This window comes from Borostomias antarcticus, assembly GCF_949987555.1.
Source record: "Borostomias antarcticus genome assembly, chromosome: 21".
NCBI lineage: Eukaryota > Metazoa > Chordata > Actinopteri > Stomiiformes > Stomiidae > Borostomias > Borostomias antarcticus.
In genome coordinates this window covers 15,552,880-15,572,668 of record NC_140254.1, presented here as the reverse complement: position 1 = coordinate 15,572,668, position 19,789 = coordinate 15,552,880, and the positions used below count along the sequence as shown (strand labels likewise).

At 44.0% G+C, this 19,789-nt stretch overlaps 3 protein-coding genes across 7 annotated transcripts; 2 read left to right on the top strand and 1 right to left on the bottom strand.

The window, feature by feature from the left end:
• Positions 1–396: 396 nt before the first annotated feature.
• snapin (SNAP associated protein) lies at positions 397–3,595 on the bottom strand. Its single transcript, XM_084455236.1, has 4 exons — positions 3,466–3,595; positions 3,054–3,100; positions 1,734–1,852; positions 397–1,379 (listed from the first exon to the last, which is right to left on the bottom strand). Exons 1-4 carry the CDS (start codon positions 3,579–3,581, stop codon positions 1,272–1,274), a joined length of 390 nt encoding a protein of 129 aa, XP_084311362.1. The 5' UTR covers positions 3,582–3,595; the 3' UTR covers positions 397–1,271.
• A 1,797-nt stretch (positions 3,596–5,392) lies between these two features.
• chtopa (chromatin target of PRMT1a) lies at positions 5,393–11,517 on the top strand. Of its 4 annotated transcripts, none has more exons than XM_084455659.1 (6): positions 5,393–5,670; positions 6,288–6,375; positions 7,559–7,709; positions 7,884–8,067; positions 9,257–9,406; positions 10,077–11,517. In XM_084455659.1, exons 2-6 carry the CDS (start codon positions 6,311–6,313, stop codon positions 10,277–10,279), a joined length of 753 nt encoding a protein of 250 aa, XP_084311785.1. In that variant the 5' UTR covers positions 5,393–5,670; positions 6,288–6,310; the 3' UTR covers positions 10,280–11,517. The 4 variants fall into 4 exon arrangements, with proteins under 4 accessions (XP_084311785.1, XP_084311786.1, XP_084311783.1 ...); XM_084455660.1 differs by having other exon boundaries at positions 6,285–6,375; positions 9,275–9,406; XM_084455657.1 differs by having other exon boundaries at positions 6,285–6,375; positions 10,081–11,517.
• A 982-nt stretch (positions 11,518–12,499) lies between these two features.
• On the top strand, positions 12,500–19,000 carry ilf2 (interleukin enhancer binding factor 2). 2 transcript variants are annotated; one of them, XM_084454847.1, is made up of 15 exons: positions 12,500–12,626; positions 12,942–13,001; positions 13,273–13,315; positions 14,188–14,292; positions 14,497–14,574; positions 14,687–14,789; positions 15,110–15,175; positions 15,264–15,380; positions 15,898–15,976; positions 16,635–16,722; positions 17,002–17,063; positions 17,324–17,438; positions 17,597–17,687; positions 17,897–18,088; positions 18,704–19,000. In XM_084454847.1, the coding sequence occupies exons 1-14, from the start codon at positions 12,622–12,624 to the stop codon at positions 18,046–18,048; spliced, it is 1,164 nt and encodes a 387-aa protein (XP_084310973.1). In that variant the 5' UTR covers positions 12,500–12,621; the 3' UTR covers positions 18,049–18,088; positions 18,704–19,000. The 2 variants fall into 2 exon arrangements, with proteins under 2 accessions (XP_084310973.1, XP_084310974.1); XM_084454848.1 differs by lacking the exon at positions 12,500–12,626 and adding an exon at positions 12,740–12,847.
• The last annotated feature ends 789 nt before the right edge of the window (positions 19,001–19,789 follow it).

Sequence of the window (19,789 nt, the reverse complement as noted above, 5' to 3'; positions counted from 1 at the left end):
GGACACAATAGTCTTTACATACGCAAGAAGTAGATCTAGAACAAGACTAGGTACTGCACCACACATCCAAGTCACTCTGTGTGTAGTACAAGTCTTATAGGAACGCTAACCTTGTATAATGGTAACCTGACTAGGCCTGACTAGATGATGTAGCCGATGTAGCCGAGGTGCAGGGTATCTCTCACTCGTGTTGGTCTCCTTGGAACGCCACTTTCTTTACTTTTAATAAAAGGTGCATTATTCAATATTAGAGCCATGCATTTTTTCCTTAAAATTGTACACAGATCTTTTCCATATGACTATGATAAAACTTCCACCTGGAATACATATTTTACTGTGTTGTTAAGAACAAAACAAGGGTACAATTATGATTCTTCAAAGTTTTTAATAGCGGTATTACTTTTAAAAAGAGATGGCTCAAATGTAGAAGGATGTCTATCAGATGCACGGCGCATGACAGAGCTCTGTTTCTAACATCCTCTAAAGCTAGGCCTACACTACATTGGCCCATTGGTTCACCAGTTCAATTGTCTCGCCAGTGTCAGAAATAACTTGCCCAGAGGAAAACCAGGTCCATTAACTACACATCTGTGTCGATATAGCTTTGTGTAGAATGCAGAGGGACATCCTTCCACATGTCTTGGAGAAAGACTGGGTCAGTTGTGAGCATTCCATAAGATTAGATACAGAGGTGTACTTTACAGCAGTAATAATAATATCCCTAACATAAATTAACACAAGCCGCTATTGCCATCAACTCAATCCTATTTAGAGTCTTAACTAATCTCATGAACAGTTTGGAGAACATTTCAGACTGTGACAAGTGACAACCTCCAGTCAAACCTCATATGGAAAGAGGATGACTATCATACCTCCTCTCGCTCGGGCTACAGAAACTATGCCCTCTTGTGGCGGAAGATGGAAGAAATACATTACAGTACCACAAGAACAAAAACAATTTGAAAAGAATGTGAATATGTTTACCAAACTGTATTTAACAGTGCAGTTAGTCTTAGGTACATGCTGTGCAGTCTAGCCTTCTTGATTTCCAGCTGTTTCCCAATGAATGTGCCCATAATTTGTTTTTGCATCCGCTGCTATTAGACAAAGCTACGGGTACGCTGCCAATGAAAGCATAGTTTTCCAGTGTCTCGCAGCCACAGTGTCTTGCAATGCTGCCTCACTCTTGGGGTGATTGAATGTGATTATTTGATTCATTTCCAGTTGGACAGAAGCCCAGTGTTGGCATCATAGAGAAGCTTTAGGTTTGGTCATGGTTTGCTGGGTGACCGAGGTGTGAACGCTCCTGACGTCTCCAGCATGGTCTTCCTGCGTGCCGTCTCCTTTGCTACGTTGTGGTTGAGCCGTCGCAGACGTTCCTGGAGAAAAAGAGAAAGACGACAAAAAAGAGTAAAGAGTAGGTCAGTGTCAGACATGGAGATGTCCATGTCTGATAAAAAACAAACAAACAGTGGTAACAAAATGAGAGTTGTGTCGACCAGAATTTAACAGGAAATTTGATTCTATGGCGTTCTACCCCAATTTCATTGATGCTAAATGTGTGTAAAAGATCTAGTCCAGGATTTAACTAAATAATAATAAATCAGAAAATGTGACTATCATGATATGTGCTGCTTCAGCCACAGACAAGCGTGACTAAGAAAAGCGGCGTGACAGGGTCAGAAATCCACGAGACACTAAAGAGAGCCCAATCTGGTTTTGATGCCACTGACCTGAGCATTCTGGAGAATGTTGTTGACCAGTACCACCCTGCGTCTTGCATTAAGCAGCTTTTTGACATAGGGGTCCAGGTCTAGTGCCACCTTCTGATGTTCATTTATTCTGCACAGTTCTGAAAAGAATGATGGAAAGTAGACCTGTATCAGGGCTCAGCAATAACTGCATAGAGTCATGTGAGGTCCCATTGAGAAAGAGTGCACACCAGCCAAGTTTAGTCCCCCATGTCCAAACAAATGAATAAGTTCTCAGTATGCACGCTAGAGGTGGTAATCACAGCGTAACTCACAATACGACAACCTTACAATATTTTGCCCCCGATACTGATGGCATCACGATACCACGATTCTGCAATTATCGATACATTGTAAGACAATTCATCAACAATACATCATGATACTGGTGTTAACTGAAGATAAAAAAATACCACTATAAAGGGCAAAAAGCAGGAATTATGTTTTTATTCATTCACTGCAGCATTGTTATTGCTGGTTGTGGTGGTGAACAATGAAGCAAATACAGTACATCTTAGCTTAATGTCTCTAATAAGCACACACATTGACTGCAACTTGTCCATGTGTGCCTGCCATCATTCCGATATAAAATAAAGTGCCAAAAAGCTGAACTGCCCAGAAATCAAGAGTTAAAATGTTTTTGTCCCAAAATCACAATATTTGAAGAGGCCACGATACGACAATCATACAAGATGCAACAATACGATAATCACGGTATCTATATTTTGCCCCCCACCCCCACACACACAATGCGCATGCATCATGTTTGCTTCCTTTTGCAAGTAGCACCTGCTGCTACACAACACTAGTTCTACCTGGACCACCTGGACTGTAGTGGTAACTAGAAAGACAGAGCTTTGAGGGCTAGTGGTTTTCGGGCCGATGATAAATTAGTTTAAAAGTATGTTTATTATTGTTTAGGATGCAGGAGCACCCAGTGAAAAGTGAAGTGACACGCATAGTAATCTTTGGAGATTAATACTGGTGAGTTATGTCTTTGTTTAGACATGGTGGACTGAACATTGTTTATGTGCGCTCTTTCTCAATGGGACGTCAAGGGGCTCTGATATATCCCTGAGCCGATACAGGTCTAGGAAGAGAGGAACTCTAGGTTCAGGTCTAGGTTACACAGATGATCTGATGCTAGAAATACATTGTATTGTTGTTATCATTATTGAACGTCTATTTATCATTAAGCCGTTACATACTGTACTGAACACACTGTACTGACACTACAAGAATGTCAGTCTAATTCACACTTCCATTTAAGAGGGCAACCATAAGAAACGTGTGCAGCCTTACCTGTGGCTAAATTGTCGATGTGTTCTCGCAATTCCACCTGGCTCTCCCTAAAAACAGGAAAGCAGTCATATTCATAGATAGGACTACCTGCAGCTGCTCTGGGCTAAACCGCTAGACATCTAGATCTCAATGGTGACTTCTCACAGTATTTGAATTGTAAAGCATGTCTAAGAATATTAAACAGTATGATCAGATTCAGATCTGGAATTATTCATCATTCTATTACTAAAACATGTAGCGAACATTTGCAGTCAAATAGATCTGTCCGCTCACATATTCAGAAAAGGGGCGATTGGCATCACGGGACTTCCAGCTAGCTAGATAGCTAGAACTAGCAATCTGGCTGAAGAGTGAGAAGCATGGAGGTGAGAAGGGGTTGCATAAAGTGATATACTCAAAAAAAACAACCTACCTCACTGAGTGCACATGCAGGTCAAGCTGCTGTACAGCTGGCTTCAAGAGGTCGAGAAGTCCCTCGGCAATTGCATCCTTCCCGGACGGTGTCTCTTCTACTGATAGAGCAGCCATCTTTGCTTACTAACATCAGCAAAGTGTCACGTGCCATGAATATATGGGCTCGTTCGCGAGGATAACGACTGTACCGTTATAATCAGCACTGGTCGCCGCCTTCCTGTGCTCCTTGTAAGGTGGGCGAAATTCTGTCTCAAGTCCAAGTCTTCATATTTGTATGTTAACCTTTCGTCCAATTTGAGACTACAACAGGTGCACTCTCCCACTAAAATATCACATATATCTGATTTAAAAGCAGACTTAAAAACAATCTGAAGTTCAATCTCAAATAGGCAGCACATGGGAAAAAACAAACGTTTTGGCTAGGCCTTCTTCAGTGTGTATACAGGCAACTGGGACAGCAGTGTGTTTTTTCTCCCCTGTGCTACCTGCATTAAAAAGCATGACAAAATATTGTTAAGCCTCCTCTTTTTCTCCAGATTTGTGTGCACCACTCTTTTTGATTCTAAAGATAGGATAGCCAACAGCAAGATATTAGGCTACTTCAGAACAGCATGACTTTTGGGGGGGCTTTTTTGTTATTGTACTGATGAGCAGCCGGTGCTTTTGAAATCAGTCAATAAAATAAATTTCCTACTTTGTTATGAGTGCAATACATCGCCTATTTTATATTAACCTACAGCCTATCTTATATGGGGTGGGTGGGGGTGAAATTATGGTCACCCTAGTCCTGGGTCCTCTTCTTTTTTCCCTCTACACTTTCTGGGTTCTGTCATTAGTTCGACTTCTCCTATCACTAATATACCGATGGCAGCCAGCTGGTCCTGGCAGGCATAGCTGCTTGCTTGGCTGACATCTCAAAGTGGATGGCGACCGCGACACATGATCTCAAGCTCAACCTGGACAAGACAGCTGCTCTTCCTCCCGGGGAACGGCTGCCCATGCCGCCACCTGGTCATCACCATTGACGACTCAGTGGTGATGCCAACTCGGGCTACAAGGAATCTGGGTGTGACCCTTGATGACCAACTGTTGTTCTCGAGTCGGCACATATTACATCCATTACACACTCTTGCAGATTCCTGCTCTACAACATCAGGAGGATTCACCCTTTCCTCAGTGATGAAACGGCGCAGGTGCTCAGTCAGGCTCTTGTCATCTCCCCCCTGGACTACTGCAACTTCCTCCTTGCTGGGGCCCCGGCGTCAGCCATTAAACTTCTGGAGCTTGTCCAGAAAGCTTGCATGATGTTCAACCACCCCGAGTTCTCCCACACAACTTGCCTTTTCCGTTCCTTACACTGGCTCCCTGTAGCAGCTTGCATCCAGTTTAAAACTGGCCTACAGGGTAATGAAAGGAACAGCTCCCTTCAAGCCATGGTCAAGTCCTACACCCCCTTCTGACCACAACACTCTGCTACCTCAGGGCGATTGGTTGCCCCATCACTCCGTGGCCCCTGCAATCGATCGACATGGTTCGGCTCTTCTCTGTCCTGGCACCGCAGTGGTGGAATTAACTGCCCTGCCCATTGATGTCAGAATGGCAGAGTTGCTGCCCATCTTTCGCTGCAGGCTCAAAACTCACCTCTTCAAGAAACACTACCAGGCTCCTATTATATTTATATTTTGTTACTCTTGAATGAAATTATTTGTATATAGAATTGTAATGTCACGTACTGTAATTTCTCCCCACATTGCAACGGACGCCGCAAGGCGCCGATCGGAGCTGATCTTTCACTTCGCAGTCTTGATTCTTGCGAACGAGCCCCAAACACGTCTTATGACGTCAGGCTGGCTAACTAGCTAGCTAGCTCCTTTCAAGAGCTAGCTATAAACCGTCTCCATTTTACCCTTCTTCCGTCAGTCAGTAGCATGCTAGCCAGCACCATTTTGTACTGATCAGGAAGAGAGCAGGCTATCTGACGTTTTAAAACATTTTAAAACAACTTTCTATTGAAGTTTTTTTTTTAAATTTTAACACAAACGTTCCCGAATATAACACAAGTGGGTCGCGGAGAGAACTTTCATCCAGAACCGAAACGCACTTGGCCTAACTCGACCAGACAAGCTAGCTAGCTACGTTAACGAAACGGGATTATAATCATCTGAAGTTAGCTAGCTAGCCCACGACAAAGGCATCGAGAAAAGTAAGTCACGTCTACAAACTTGATTTAAGATTTTGAATTTAAGATTTAGAGTCGAATTCGTAACGTTAGTTGAGCAGATTTAACTCGTGTCACTTAAAGCAGTCTGGGCTAACGTTAGAAGGCACTAGCAGTCTGAGCTAACAGTTAGCACAGCCCACGCGTTTAGCTAGCTAGCTAACGTTGCCATAACAATACGTTAGCTAGCTACACTATCTAACGTTAGCAAACTAGTTGTGCTAGGCTTCCATTTACGTTGTGGTTTGTGGTTTTATCAATCAGCTAACGGTGTTCTGGATAACGTTAGCTATAATAACGTTTTCTACGGTTAATGAACAGCTAACGAACCGCTAACGTTAGCTAAACCAGGCTAGGTAGCGTGTAGTGTAACGTTACATTTTAATGTGTATGCTTGTTAATCTCTGAAGCGCATTGATATATAAATCTAGCTAAACATCTATTCACGCCCAACATTACCTAGCTATTTCGAATGACGTTGTATTTTATTGCTAGCTAATCTTTTTTTTTTCTTTCAATTCCCTGTCTGGCACCTCCCCGTACCCTCCCCCTCTTATCTGCCCCCACTATCCCTCCCTCGTTTCTTTCTTTTTCCCCAGAAGCATACCAAGGAAGCAAAGTCAAAATGAGTGCTCCCTCCTCCCAAAAAGTTGTGCTGAAAAGCACCACCAAGGTGTCCCTGAATGAGCGGTGAGGCGCGATGCATCTGACAGCAGTAAAAGAGACCAGAGGCGAGGGCGAAATGGGTTCTGACGGCCCTAGTGTGCTCTACGGAAAGGCCACTGTTGGGGACCAGACCAGGCATGGACGCTAAACTGCCAGGGGCCAATGTGTGTGCTGCTTACTCAAAATGTCCGCTGCATTTGCAGTAGCAAGGACGAAGTTGAATATGTTTTGGAATGTAGGTCGTAGCACAAAAGGTTTGCTCCCAGCCGACCTCTTGTGTGAGCAGTGCACACTTTGGTGCAAGGAGAATGGGTAACGATGATGCTTGGTAAGGCGACTGTCTTGGAATGGGGCACAGGCCACACTGAAAATGCCTCGGCACTCCTTTCTGTGTAGTACACAGCTAGCGCAGTATGCATAAAGTATGCTTGTGCAATGGGAGAGGAGACGCCAAACCCTAAAAGGGCTGGGTATGCTCACCTCAAAGCACCCTCCTACTCCTCTCCCACCCTGTCTCACACTCCTCTCTCTCTAAAAAAAAAAAATCTGCATTCATGCTCTCTTTCTCTCCTCTCTCTTTGAGACCAGGCACCCAGTCCCGGCCTGGACGTGACCAAACCCTCCCCCTTTACCTCCTCTCTTCTCCCCCCTCTTTTCCCCCTAATATGTGGTGACACCACATGGCACGGTCTGGGCTGTAAGTGGCTGGGTAGCCAAACAATCCCTCCAGCCCATGGTCTCCTCCCCAATCAGTCTCTGTCGCAAGCTGATGACAACACAACAAGGTGGCAGGAGGCCTGTAAGTGGCAATCACTCTCCTCTGCTCTCCTCTCATCTTCATCTTTTCACTTAAGCTATTCCTTGTCTGACACTCATTCCATCTCTATTCTTCTGTACATTTTCTTACTTTCTACCTTTCTACCTTGATTGTTTCATCTAAGATGTTCTGAAATGCTACCAGAAGTAATTTGTGAAGTCAGTTTCGGCTACCTGACAATACAAGAGAGAGAGAGAGCGAGAAAAAGGAAGTGCCAACAAGTGGGGCATATGGCCTACATAACAAAACACCACAGCCTCCTGCGGCTTCGTCCTTAGTATGAGAAATGACTTGATTTGGACCCCCCCCCCTCCTCCATATCTCCTTTTCCCTCCTTCCTCCTCTCTTTCTTCCCTCCTCTTGCCCCCCCCCTACCCCCACCCCCAAAAGCTTCACTAACATGCTGAAGAACAAGCAGCCGACGGCAGTGAGCGTCCGAGCCACTATGCAGCAGCAGCACATGGCCAGTGCCCGCAACCGCCGTCTTGCCCAGCAGATGGAGAACAGGCCCTCGGTGCAGGCAGCTCTGCATCACAAACAGGTGAGGGAGAGGCCTGACTATTTGGCTGCCCTGCAACGGAATCAGGTTAGAGGGATAAACCCCAAGGGAAATATCCCAGAAATCGTTGAAAAAGCGATGTGGCAATCCAAAAACAAATACCCACAACCTCCTTGTACCTACCACTTGGTATCACCCACTCCCTAACCACATCAGAGCCTCAAGCAGCGGCTGGGGAAGAGCAACATCCAGGCCCGGCTGGGCCGGCCCATTGGGGCTCTGATGCGAGGGGGAGCTGTAGGCCGAGGATTCGCAGCAGGAGGAATGCGAGGGATGACCAGGGGAGGTCTGCGAGGCCGTGGTAGAGGAGGAACAATGAGGGGAGCATTATCCCTGAGAGGTGAGCATGGATGTAGCCTATGCAAGTACTGTTGTTTCTGTTATCGTCTCTTGTCTATAGCACGTTTCCCCATCTGTGTTTTTTCTCCATCTTGGGTCTGGCGTTCATCACTTATCTACATTTGATGTTGATGTTTATGATTACATGCCCTTACATGTCCTTTTAATCACTTTCTCTTCTATTTGTAGTGTATGGACTTTTAAAAGACCTAGAGTATTTTATTATCCTAAGGTCAAAGTAAACAGTCTCAGGATATTTCAAGTTGTGTTTTATAACTTCACCAGCCTGTGTAATAAAATGGCGCTTCACTGTGACAGGCAACTCCACCTAGAACAGGAGAATGGAAAACTTCAGCTGTCAGTCCAGGTGGAGCTGTCAATCATTGCAGGACTCCACCATGGCTCAGAATTGGCCCTGTACCTCACAGCCTGTTGTGCTGCTTAGCATGTGGTGACAGAGCCAGCAGCTGTACTGCCCCTGTTGTCAACACTTGTGGCGCCACTCATGTGCCTGAAGAATTCAAGGCAGATAAGGAATTTGGGATCCCATCTTGAAAATGTTACATTGGAAGTTTCACTTTGTTCTCATTTGCCCACTAGAAAGAATAATACGTTGATGAACCTGCTTATCTTGCCTGTAGACTTATAATAGAGCTTTCTGCTTCTAAGGCAGCAACTCTTCTTCCTGGGGCCTGCACATTTGAGGCCTTCTCTTGCCTTGCGTTACATTAGTAATTTGGCTGATACTTTAATCCAAAGTGACATAGAATAATTGCATTAAACGTGGGAAAAGCCAATGTACTACTACTTGCCAGAACTCACAAGTGCATCTCCTTTCTAAAACAAGTGACTAAGAGTATAATCGAGTGCTGAAGGCAAAGTGCAAGAATAGCAATCTAAAAATACAATGGGTGCTTAAGAGGGAGGATCGTGGTAGTACTTCTTGAAGAGATGAGTTTTGAGCCTGTGGCGAAAGATGGGCAGCGACTACTGTCCTGATATCAGTGGCCAGTTCATTCCACCACTGCGGGGCCAATTGTCTGAATTGATTGATATAAGCAAATGATCATATATACATTTTATTGATATTAGACTGAGTCATATGCCTATTCCATAGAATCAACTGTCCCCGTTTTTTAGATTAAAATGTCCTCTAACACAGCGTGACACTGCTGCTCTGTATGTGACAGGGAAACGTCTGTCCACAGGCATGGCCCAGATGCGTGGCCGAGGGGGTCCCGGGCGGGTGGCCCTCCGCAGGGGGATGCGCCAGAGAGGAGGGGCTACAGGCCGTGGAGCTGCTATTGGCCGAGGAGCAGGAAGAGGGATGGGAGTCAGGGGTGAGTGATCACCACGTGGAGAAAATTGCATTCCATCTGTGATGCTTTTAGTCTTGGCTCGACTGTCGATGATGGGAGTAGTAAATGGACTGCATTCAGAGTGCTTTGGCCTCATTCACCCATTTACACACATTCACACGCCAATCAATCAATCAATCAATACTTTATTTATATAGCACATTTCCTGCAAATTGCAACGCAATGTGCTTTACAGAAACACGACATGAAACAATAACAGACAGATCAAAACAACAACAGACAATACAGCGAGGTGTTTAAAAGGCGAGATTAAATGGATACGTTTTGAGGTCTCGCTTGAACGTCTCCAGGGTCTCAGTCAATCTGAGGCTCTCTGGCAGAGTGTTCCACAGTCTGGGGGCATAGTGGCAGAAGGCTGCCGCTCCATGCCTCTTTGTCCTGGCTGCAATGGTGAGTCAGCTGCCATGCAAGGTGCCAGCCTGCTTATTTAGCCAACATTTTTATCCAAAGCAACTTACAATAAGTGCATCTCCTTTCTAAACAAGTGACTAAGAGCATAATCTAGTGCTAAAGCCAAATATCAAGAACGGTTTTAAACAGTAAACCGTTTAATAATGAAGGTTTGTAGACTTGTTGTAATGATGAGGGTTTGTGGGCCTATTTTTTACAACCCCCCTCCTCCTCCCCCCAGGAAGAGGTGTTCTACGCGGGCGTGGCGGCTTTGCTGGACGGGGGGGCCGTGGCAGGGGCCGTGGCAGGGGAGCTGGCCGTCCTGTGGTGACCCGCGAGCAGCTGGACAACCAGCTGGACGCCTATATGTCCAAGACCAAGGGTCACCTGGACGCCGAGCTGGATGCCTACATGGCCCAGGCAGATCCTGAGGGGATGGAATGATTTGGGTCGCAGAGAAGAACGTCTTCAGAAGGCCTACGCCGAGAGACTAACTTGATACGGTGACGCGGAGAGGATTTGAAATAGGGTGACACACTTTCACGGTTATGAAGCATACGCTTCCACACACACACAAGCATATTCACACCATACAGATGTGCTCAGTGGTGACCGACCCGTGTGCACAGACATGCTTTCAAACACATGCATTTAGATACAACCATGTACTCTTCTCTCAAGCAGACACACTAGATACACACACACACAAAGAAGAGAATGTTAGACATCGACTTGTTTCCCTGAATGTGGACGTGACTATGCCATGAAGATCAGTGTAAAGAAGACTCGCATCTGCACCAGTCTCCTGTAGATGCAAAGTGTGCATAAATGCAAACTGGTTGAACTAGGGAAGGACAACTGACTGGACTAGAACCAATGCTCCTCGTTCCAGAAAGCTCTGATTTGTTGTTTTTTATATCAGAACCGCCCTAGAAAATCTTGTTTTTAACCATTTTTGAATGTGAGTTCATGTCCATTTTTGTTGTGGCTTAAAGTACTGCGTTTTTTTTAGGTGAAGACCCAAGCCTCCCTTGTTTTCATTTCTTCTCCATATTGTCCAAATGGCATGTTGGCCCATGTTTCATAAAATGGGTTGTTTTGTTTTTACATCCGGATGTGAATTTGTTTTAGATGCATTAGTTATTGTTCAGTGGAAGTTGAGCAAGACCCTCTTGTGAAAAGTGTAACACAAATGCCAATTCTAGTTAAACCATGTATAATGTATTTAAAGAAATATTAATTCCTAAGATTCACCTGTTGATTCAAATATGTCCGGTATACTTCCATGGTTTTGTGGGGGTTATTGGTGTCTTTTGGAGCAGTTTATGGATATGTGACTGTAACCAAATAAGTAACTGCTACACAAGTGTTAATGGAAAATAACGTGGATGAGAATGGTCTTCCTTGTTGGTGTCAATTGAATGAAGTGGATAGAACTTGTCACCTGGTGACTGTCTGAGAACATAGAATAAACTTTATATTGTCATTTCTCTTAACAAATGTATCATTCACTAAGACATTGCAATCTTGTGAAGGGAAATTGAGAAATTTGTTTTTGGTTCCAGGTACAAAGGTTTGACTTGGCCATGCCAATTGATAGTCATTGCTTACTGATGTACCCTTAAGGTACTTAACCCCAACACATTGTACGGTGCTTTGGATAAAAGCATCTGCTAATTGTAATCATGTTCAGTGTTGTTTCTGAGTCGTTAGATAGTGCTGTTCGTCAGCCCTCTTTGGATATCATGATTGTCTTAGCTGTTGAGCTGGCCTTACAACTTACAGTAACAGTAATTTGGTAGATGTGCATGGCCAACAGATGGTAGGAAAGGCATTGTAGTTGCACTTTGATACATGGATAGATAGGAACTTTAATAATCCCTGTAGGAGGAAATGTGGGCGTTTTGGCCATGGGAAATTACAGCAACGGTTGGAAATAAAGAATATACAGAATAAACATGAAATAGAATAATGATTCTATTTCTATTCTAGAATAATGATTCTGCATTCTATATTTTACATTTTATATGTAAAATATAGATTGCATACATACAGACTAGATATGTATAGAAATACTCATATGCATGTACACCTCCACAACACCCAGGAACGCCTGAATAGCCGCTGGCACAAAGGAACACATGAACCATCGATAGGACCTTTACTGTACACCTTACATTATTTGAGATGGTTGGATCAGGAGATCCATTGGACAGCTTAGTGCCACATAAACTGGGGGTTGTGACTAGAAGGGATACAGCTACGGCAAGTGTAGAACTAAGGCTATAAATGCAGAGACCAGTCGAACCCTTACTCCAACCCTAAACCTAACCTAACCTAACCCTATAGCTAAATCTAACCTTACCTAAATGCGTTTATGGGAACTAGCCTTTACCGTCCTTCTACACAGACCGTAGTTGTAGTTGATATGTCCTGACGTAGACCATCAAAATATGTATTCATGAAATCATCTTTCATACATATAAAACATTTAATGAGCAAACAAAATATACGTGGTCCATCATCTACAAAATAGCAGAGGATGGTTTCGATCCATCGACCTCTGGGTTATGGGCCCAGCACGCTTCCGCTGCGCCACTCTGCTCACTGCACCACTTGGGGGGTTTAGGGGTATTTCTTTTGTGAATTCAAATGGGCGGTCATGCTCAGTTGGAGCAGGAAACTCAGAGTGATCGTTTCATTGGGTCCTGACAAGCAGGCTGACCGGCGTTGAACGCATTTCTCCGTATTTTTTTTAATCTCCAAACATCAAAACGTCTTACGCAATGAGGTAAGCTTGATGTTGAAGTTATAGCGTGCGCTTGGTTTGTTGTCTTTGGGTAATATCTAGCTATATTAACGAAATAATTAGTTAGTGAACTAGCCAAAGGATTCGGCTAGTAACGTTAGCTACTCTAGTGAGAGCTACCTTTGTTAGCTAACGTAAGCTAGCTAGTCAGCTGCTCAAGTGTGCCAACACCGGCCATCACTCGATAGCTAGTGGTAACTATGGTAAGACATTGCAGGATTTAGCTAACGTTAATTATCACGATGGATAGATTTATGGTGTGACGATGAAAGAAAAATATGTACGTTTAATTTTCAGAGGCGATCGGGGCAGGGGCCGTGGTGGCCGATTCGGCTCTCGCGGGGGACTCGTGCAAGGGTGAGTATCATAGCTAGCTAGCTAGCTAACGGTAGCTAGCTACCAACCAGGTTGTTCTATTAATACATCCATGGTAGCAACCAACCAGGTAGCTAGTTCTGTGTTGTCCAGGATGAATGCAAGTTAGCTAACAAGCTACTACTAAATTGGTTCAAGTTTCTGCTACATGACCAATTCATCAAAGTCTGTGCTCAACAAAACACCCTTCTGTCAAATTACCGTCTGGTTTGACTGATTATTAAAGTGCATCTTATCTTATTCTTTGTTTTAGGTATCGACCCTTTGTCCCGCACATCCCATTTGACTTCTATGTGGTGAGTTGACGCCATTATTCACTCGACAGCCTTGCAGGGCATCACCAGGAAAGATAGACTAAAGGCTACCTAATCTATTTACATTCATGCTAGTCTCCATACTCACGCTATTTGCATGTGAACTATAGGGGAAACGGGAATATCCCCATGTCTGCATTGAAAGACAGCAGTACAGTGCTGCTTTCTGTGTATGTTTTTACATTGAGGACTTTAGTTATGAACCCCACACCCGGTGGCCTGGACCCTAGAGGTATTGTGCCATGTGTTGCCACCCGTCCTGTATAATAAGGGATTGTCCTGTATTGGAAAAATGAAATGTACTGTCCCTTACTGAATCAATTCGGGATGCGATTTGTCCCGTATTTTCGTGCTCACTCCACTCTGCATGTACACTACATTTCCATATGCTTGGAATGATACAAGAAATAACAAAACCAAGAAATATGCTAGAACGCTTACACCAGGTATTCAATAGAACGTTGGCGGTATGATTGAAGGCAGCCTATCGCTGGGCTTTAAACTTGCTGCTGCTATCGTGATGATGAAACTTAATCCGAACTATAATCAACATGTCTATGATCTGATGTTTAATGATTTGAACCTTAATATAATTGATGCAACTGTCCTGACTCTTTATTTCCTTCATTCATGATGAGAGTAGCAGGACTTGATGCATAAAACACAAATTGGTGCAAATTCACTAAATGCAGGAAATGAAGTGTAAAGACACTCATAATCTCATGGGAGAGGACCTGACCCCTGCTTGATTTGTGACCCCTGCGTATGGGGCCGTTGGCAAGGTGTCCCTTATTTTGAAGATGGCAACCCTACATGTGTGTGATGTGCTAATAGCTCTGTCTTGTGTTCTTCAGTGTGAGATGGCGTTCCCAAGGGTGAAGCCGGCGGCAGATGAGACCGTCTTCAGCGAATGTCTACTGAAGAGAAACCAGGACCTCAGCCCCACCCCGGCAGAACAGGTTATAAACACATAATGGCACATCTTCACTCAAACATTCACAATGCATCCACATACGCACACTTGTTCTCACTCAGCCATATTGGGGGTCTCTTGTCTCTCAACAAGAATAACAAACTCATACCTGTCTCTTTTTAAATATGTATTGAAAAATGTGAATGAACAGCCCTCTCACCATCCTCCAACTCTGTTTCCCCTCATCCAGTCCTCCATCTTGTCCCTGGTCACCAAGATCAGCAACGTTATTGACAACCTCATTGTCGCCCCTGGCAACTTTGAAGTAGTGAGTTGAGTTTAGATCTTGATATTCCAAAAGATTTTCCAAGATGGAGGATAACAACACTATTCACATATGTGGGACGCAGAAATAAATCTCTCTCACTCTCTCGTCCCAGCAAATTGAAGAGGTACGTCAGGTCGGCTCCTATAAGAAAGGTACCATGACGACAGGACACAACGTTGCTGACCTGGTTGTCATCCTCAAGATCCTTCCCACATGTGAGTTACACTTTTTAAAAATGTATCCTTATTTAAACAAGCTAGGTCTCTTCTACAAAAACTCCACGTTAACAGCAATAGACACATATAGTAAACACCACTATAAAAATAAAAGAAACCCAAGAACAAGAAAACATGCATATGACGTTGAACTAAAATCACTTGCATTCTTCAGAGAGGTGTTTGGAGGCTATTGATCCAGAGATTTATTGTTTCATCAAGTTTAACTTAAACCATCAAATAAATAATGTTTTACTGACCAGCCATATTCATACATGATTTTCTGTCCTATCCTATTGGGCAACTTAACTTAATTGCAGTGGAGGCTGTTGCTGCCCTTGGTAATAAAGTGGTGGAGACTCTTCGCACGCAGGACCCTGCTGAAGGTAATAGTGTGTATTTCATCTGTGTGTATAACAAATGCAAGCTAACTCACTGAGCCATCAGCTGACTTTCTCTTTTGCTCTGTTCTAGTGCTCTCTATGCTGACCAATGAGACAGGCTTTGAGATCAGCTCTGCTGATGCTACAGTGAAGATCCTCATTACAACTGTTCCCCCCAACCTGCGCAAACTGGACCCTGAGCTGCACTGTACGTATTCACCATCCACACAAGCAGGCACCAGTGTTTCCTCATGGATTCTGATGCCTGCACTCAGTCAAGCTAGGAAAATATATTCAGCATTTTAAGTCTTTCTTTATCTCTCTTAGTTCACCTTTCTTTATTTCTCTCCATCTCTGTTCATACATCTGCTTATCTAGCCTAACTATCACATGCCAATTTTCATTTGTAATACTACTTGGGACTATTTAGTGCAATTCAATCTATCTAAACTAAATGTTTTGACTGCTTTCAGCAAGCGTAGACATTTTCTTCAGAAAATGTACCCTTTCTAGTTGTACCTAATGTTTACCTGTCCACATACTTTTGATGCCCTAAAACCTTGGCTGTTTTACCAAAAATGGCTTAATGGTTCATCTGAAATAGATTAAAATGCCCTTAAGCTGACACTCCGTACTTTTAAAATGATAGTTATCATTTCCAATCTAAAGTGAGCGCAGGGCCAGAACAACAGAAGGATGTATTGAGAATCTCTGTTTCCCCACAGTGGACATCAAGGTCCTGCAGAGCGCCTTGGCTGCCATCCGCCATGCCCGCTGGTTTGAGGAGAATGCCTCCCAATCAACGTAAGATGTCTCTCTTCTGTTAAACTCTGGTCCCGCCTGGCTTCATTAGTGCACATCTCATCCTAACTGCTCTACCGGACCCGAAGGGAGGTGGGGGTGTGGGGGGCTTTATTTGGCCACACGGCGCTAACACATTACATTCAGTGAGCGGCGACACCGCACACAACACACACATGCAACTTTCTGGGCTCGCCGGTGGAAATTGTTCCCTGCATTTATCCCATCCCAGCTGTCCTCCTCCAGGGGCAGCCAGGAGCAGTGGGCGGCCATCGTTCATAGCGCCCGGTGGACCAAGTCCAAGTGCTCAGTCCAGGTCTTGGGTCAGGGACCGGACTGAAGAGCCTTTGTTCTTCTGCATGTTTTTCGTATTGGGGTCTTTGGGAGGAAACCTTTGCAAACACAGTGCGAACATGCAGACTCCGCACAGAAAGCGACGGTACTGGGTACTGCGCCACCGTGTGGCACGCGAGCGATTTTGGGGTTCGGTGTCTTGTTCAAGGACGCTTCGTCACAATGCCGGGAGCTGGGATCGAATCAGGGACCTTGCGATCCCCAGCTGGCCACTCTACCTCTCAAGCTATGTCCCGCCCTTAGATTTCATAGTAAATGCAGTTAGTACTTTTCTCCCAGTATAGAAATCCTCTGTTATGTCTTGCAGTGTGAAAGTGCTTATCCGCCTGCTGAAGGATCTGAGAGTGCGTTTCCCCGGATTCGAACCTCTCACCCCCTGGATTCTGGACCTACTGGTACGGCCCACTGCACTGACTTTCTTTCATGAAACTGTACAGGAGTTGAGCTGAGTAGTACTAATGTAAATGTATTGGTGAACCAATAACTATGTGCATAGCTAGACATGTTCAGTGATTCTAGTCCGCATCAAAAACAAATGTGATGGATGGCAAGTGTGTTGTGCAATATGTCTTTGTGCCGTGTTTCTAACTATGAAAGCGAGTTTTCATGCTCTGGGTTCCTGACCAAAGGCAGAACGGATTATGAAATGCTTTGGTCTCTCTTTTTCCCCTCAGGGTCACTCTGCGGTTATGAATAACCCTTCCAGACAACCTCTGTCACTCAACGTGGCTTACAGGTAGGTCTCTCCCATGGACCGGGTGATTCAACGTACTATAGCACGTTGAAAAGATACTCTTATAGCTTTCAATCAATCAATCAAAGCTTTATTTGTATAGCGCATTTCATACCCAGAGGCAACACAAGGCGCTTTACAGAGAACAAGGGAGGTGGGCATACGACCCACTCTCTACATATTCCAGAGCTTTGGTGTCTCAATTCTGATCATGGGCTGATTCTCATTTTCCTCTACTTTCTTTTGAATCTGCCTCTTCGTAGACGGTGCCTACAGATGCTGGCTGCTGGGCTGTTCCTGCCAGGGTCAGTCGGCATCACTGATCCCTGCGAAAGCGGAAACTTCCGGGTGCACACCGTCATGACCCTGGAGCAGCAGGTCAAACGCTTGCCACGGCACCGCTGTTTGTTTCAGCCCATAATGCGATAAATCTGCTTTTTGGGGAAAGGGGTTACATTATTAATTACAATTTAGAGAAGGCAGTTTACTTTGCTGTATTGCAGTGTATTGAATGTGCACATGTGATGTTTTTGCAGGATATGGTGTGTTTCACCGCTCAGACGTTGGTGAGGGTTCTCTCTCACGGAGGCTACAGGAAAATCTTGGGCTTGGAGGGAGATGCTAACTGTAAGTGTATAAACATATACGCAGTCAGCCACACATTCACATGATGAAATCTGGATTGGAAGGCGTGATTTAACTACGAATCGGACTGAAACCCACACTTTCGTAGAGAATTTTAGCCACTCGCCCAGGACTGAACCCTGGAACATACTCAGAGTTTAAGCCTGAATAGTAAGCATTCTTCCTAGCTTGCTTGCTTCCTTCCTTCCTAGATCTGTCTTCTGAGATGTCCACATGGGACGGCGTGATCGTGACTCCCTCTGAGAAGGCCTACGAGAAGCCGCCGGAGAGGAAGGAGGAGGAGGACGAGGCGCTGGAGGAGGGGGGAGACGGGGAGGATGAGAGCATGGAGACCCAGGAGTGAGGAAGAACCTGACCAGCATGCCCTAGCAGGCAGCCCCCAGGTAAGGCAGCTGCTTACTACTGGAAGTGAACTGACCAATGATGGTCAGTTTGTGTGGACAGGGCAGGTTTGTCATACATGATCTATTGCAGGGATCTATGCAGCTTCATGTGTCAAACTGGGGTAGATGGTGCATTTTTGCTGACTTCATAAGGACCAGGATATTCTTAAAGTGACTGGATGGATAAGACAGTCATGGTGGCTCAAATAGTTAAATGGTTAAATATAATTTCTGCACCGTGGGAGATTTGTCAATGAAATGCCAGCTTGAGGATGTTAAGTTTCCTACAAGGCAAAAATAAGAGTTGAGATGAAACCCCCCAAAAATCAAGCAGTATATTTCCATTCTCTGATCATTACAAATACAGAGAACGGCTGTCAGTTATCTTTTTTAGTTGCACATTTTTAACCACAAATTGTCTACTGTAGTGGCTTGCTTGAAAAGTTCCCTATAGAAAACGGTTCAAAATGACCCACTGACAAACTATTTGAGCCACCATAAACCATGCCATGCTTGAAAATGAGGTATCTTCATTGATGTAACTGTTGAATTGAATCCATTTCACACAGTGTAAAATGAGAAGTAACTTGTTTTTCCCCCTTCTCTCTCTGACAGTCCTGTGCCACGTCTCACCATCATAGTTTACACCTGAATGTTTTTGAAAACTTTACAAATTTCCCCGTTGTCCTCCATCTACCAGTGATTAATCGTTGACATCAACCTGGACCAAACCGCACCTCCTGGACAAACAGATTCACACAGACTGTTACTGGTCCATTGACACCCCAAAGAAAGGGGGAAAAATCTAAAGGAAATCTATTGGTGTAGGTGTCACTTTTTATTGTTTTTTTTTGTCTGGTTTTTACTCTGTAACAGCAGTGATGACTAAATTAAAGTCTTTTTTTTATTTTGTTTGTTTGTTTTTATAGTTTTTTCTATATATTTAAGTCTGACTTCATTGTAGTATGCGCTTTGCCTTCTGGTTTTAATAGTTTTTCTCTTAGTGAAATGAATAGGTAATCTGTTATCCCACAGACCCCTATCATGGTCTGTGTATCACACAGGATTTTGAACTTGGGACATTTTGACCAAAGTAAACTTCTTGATTAATAGTCGATCCTTTTAATTATGAAGCCATTATGTGGTTGAAGAAAAATGAATAAATCATAGCATGATCCAACAGTTAACCCACAGTTAACTGTTTAGAAAACCTCCATTCTTTAAATACAGGAGTCCAGAAATGACACATTTTTTCATGCAAATGGAGCACATCTGAAAAATCTTGTGCTTTTGAACTGCCATTTTAAACCTGGATCATTATCATCCTGGGCTCATTTACCTTTTTTTCCTAAAACATCTGTCATTGGGTACTTTAACTGTAATGTTTACATTTGAGTCATTTAGAAGATTTTATCCCAAGCAACATAAAATAAGTAGTACATTTGTAAGTTATAAATCAACCGACTGTACATATCAGTCATTGTCAGAAAAGCATAGGAGTAACAGTGCTAGAGAAAGCACTGTGTAGGAGTACACACCAATATTCATCAACATTTGTAATAGTGAGACACCGTTGGAGAGTGTTACATTAGTGCAGCTGACACCCCATGAGCCACCACCAGCTGGGAGGATTTGTTGGATTCCTTTACAAAAAAACGGTTGAAAGCAGATTTGTAAAATGGGTGCTGCAAATCTGCAAAG

Excerpts from the sequence above, each read along its gene's own strand:
- snapin (XM_084455236.1), bottom strand. The coding sequence starts at position 3,581 with ATGGCTGCTCTATCAGTAGAAGAGACACCGTCCGGGAAGGATGCAATT. Across the intron at positions 1,853-3,053 it reads CATCGACAATTTAGCCACAG|AACTGTGCAGAATAAATGAA; the intron begins GTAAGGCTGCAC and ends CATTCTTTTCAG. Across the intron at positions 1,380-1,733 it reads ACATTCTCCAGAATGCTCAG|GAACGTCTGCGACGGCTCAA; the intron begins GTCAGTGGCATC and ends CTTTTTCTCCAG.
- chtopa (XM_084455659.1), top strand. The coding sequence starts at position 6,311 with ATGAGTGCTCCCTCCTCCCAAAAAGTTGTGCTGAAAAGCACCACCAAG. Across the intron at positions 6,376-7,558 it reads AAGGTGTCCCTGAATGAGCG|CTTCACTAACATGCTGAAGA; the intron begins GTGAGGCGCGAT and ends CACCCCCAAAAG. Across the intron at positions 7,710-7,883 it reads CAGCTCTGCATCACAAACAG|AGCCTCAAGCAGCGGCTGGG; the intron begins GTGAGGGAGAGG and ends TAACCACATCAG.
- ilf2 (XM_084454847.1), top strand. Across the intron at positions 13,002-13,272 it reads CGCGGGGGACTCGTGCAAGG|GTATCGACCCTTTGTCCCGC; the intron begins GTGAGTATCATA and ends TCTTTGTTTTAG. Across the intron at positions 14,790-15,109 it reads CCTCAAGATCCTTCCCACAT|TGGAGGCTGTTGCTGCCCTT; the intron begins GTGAGTTACACT and ends ACTTAATTGCAG.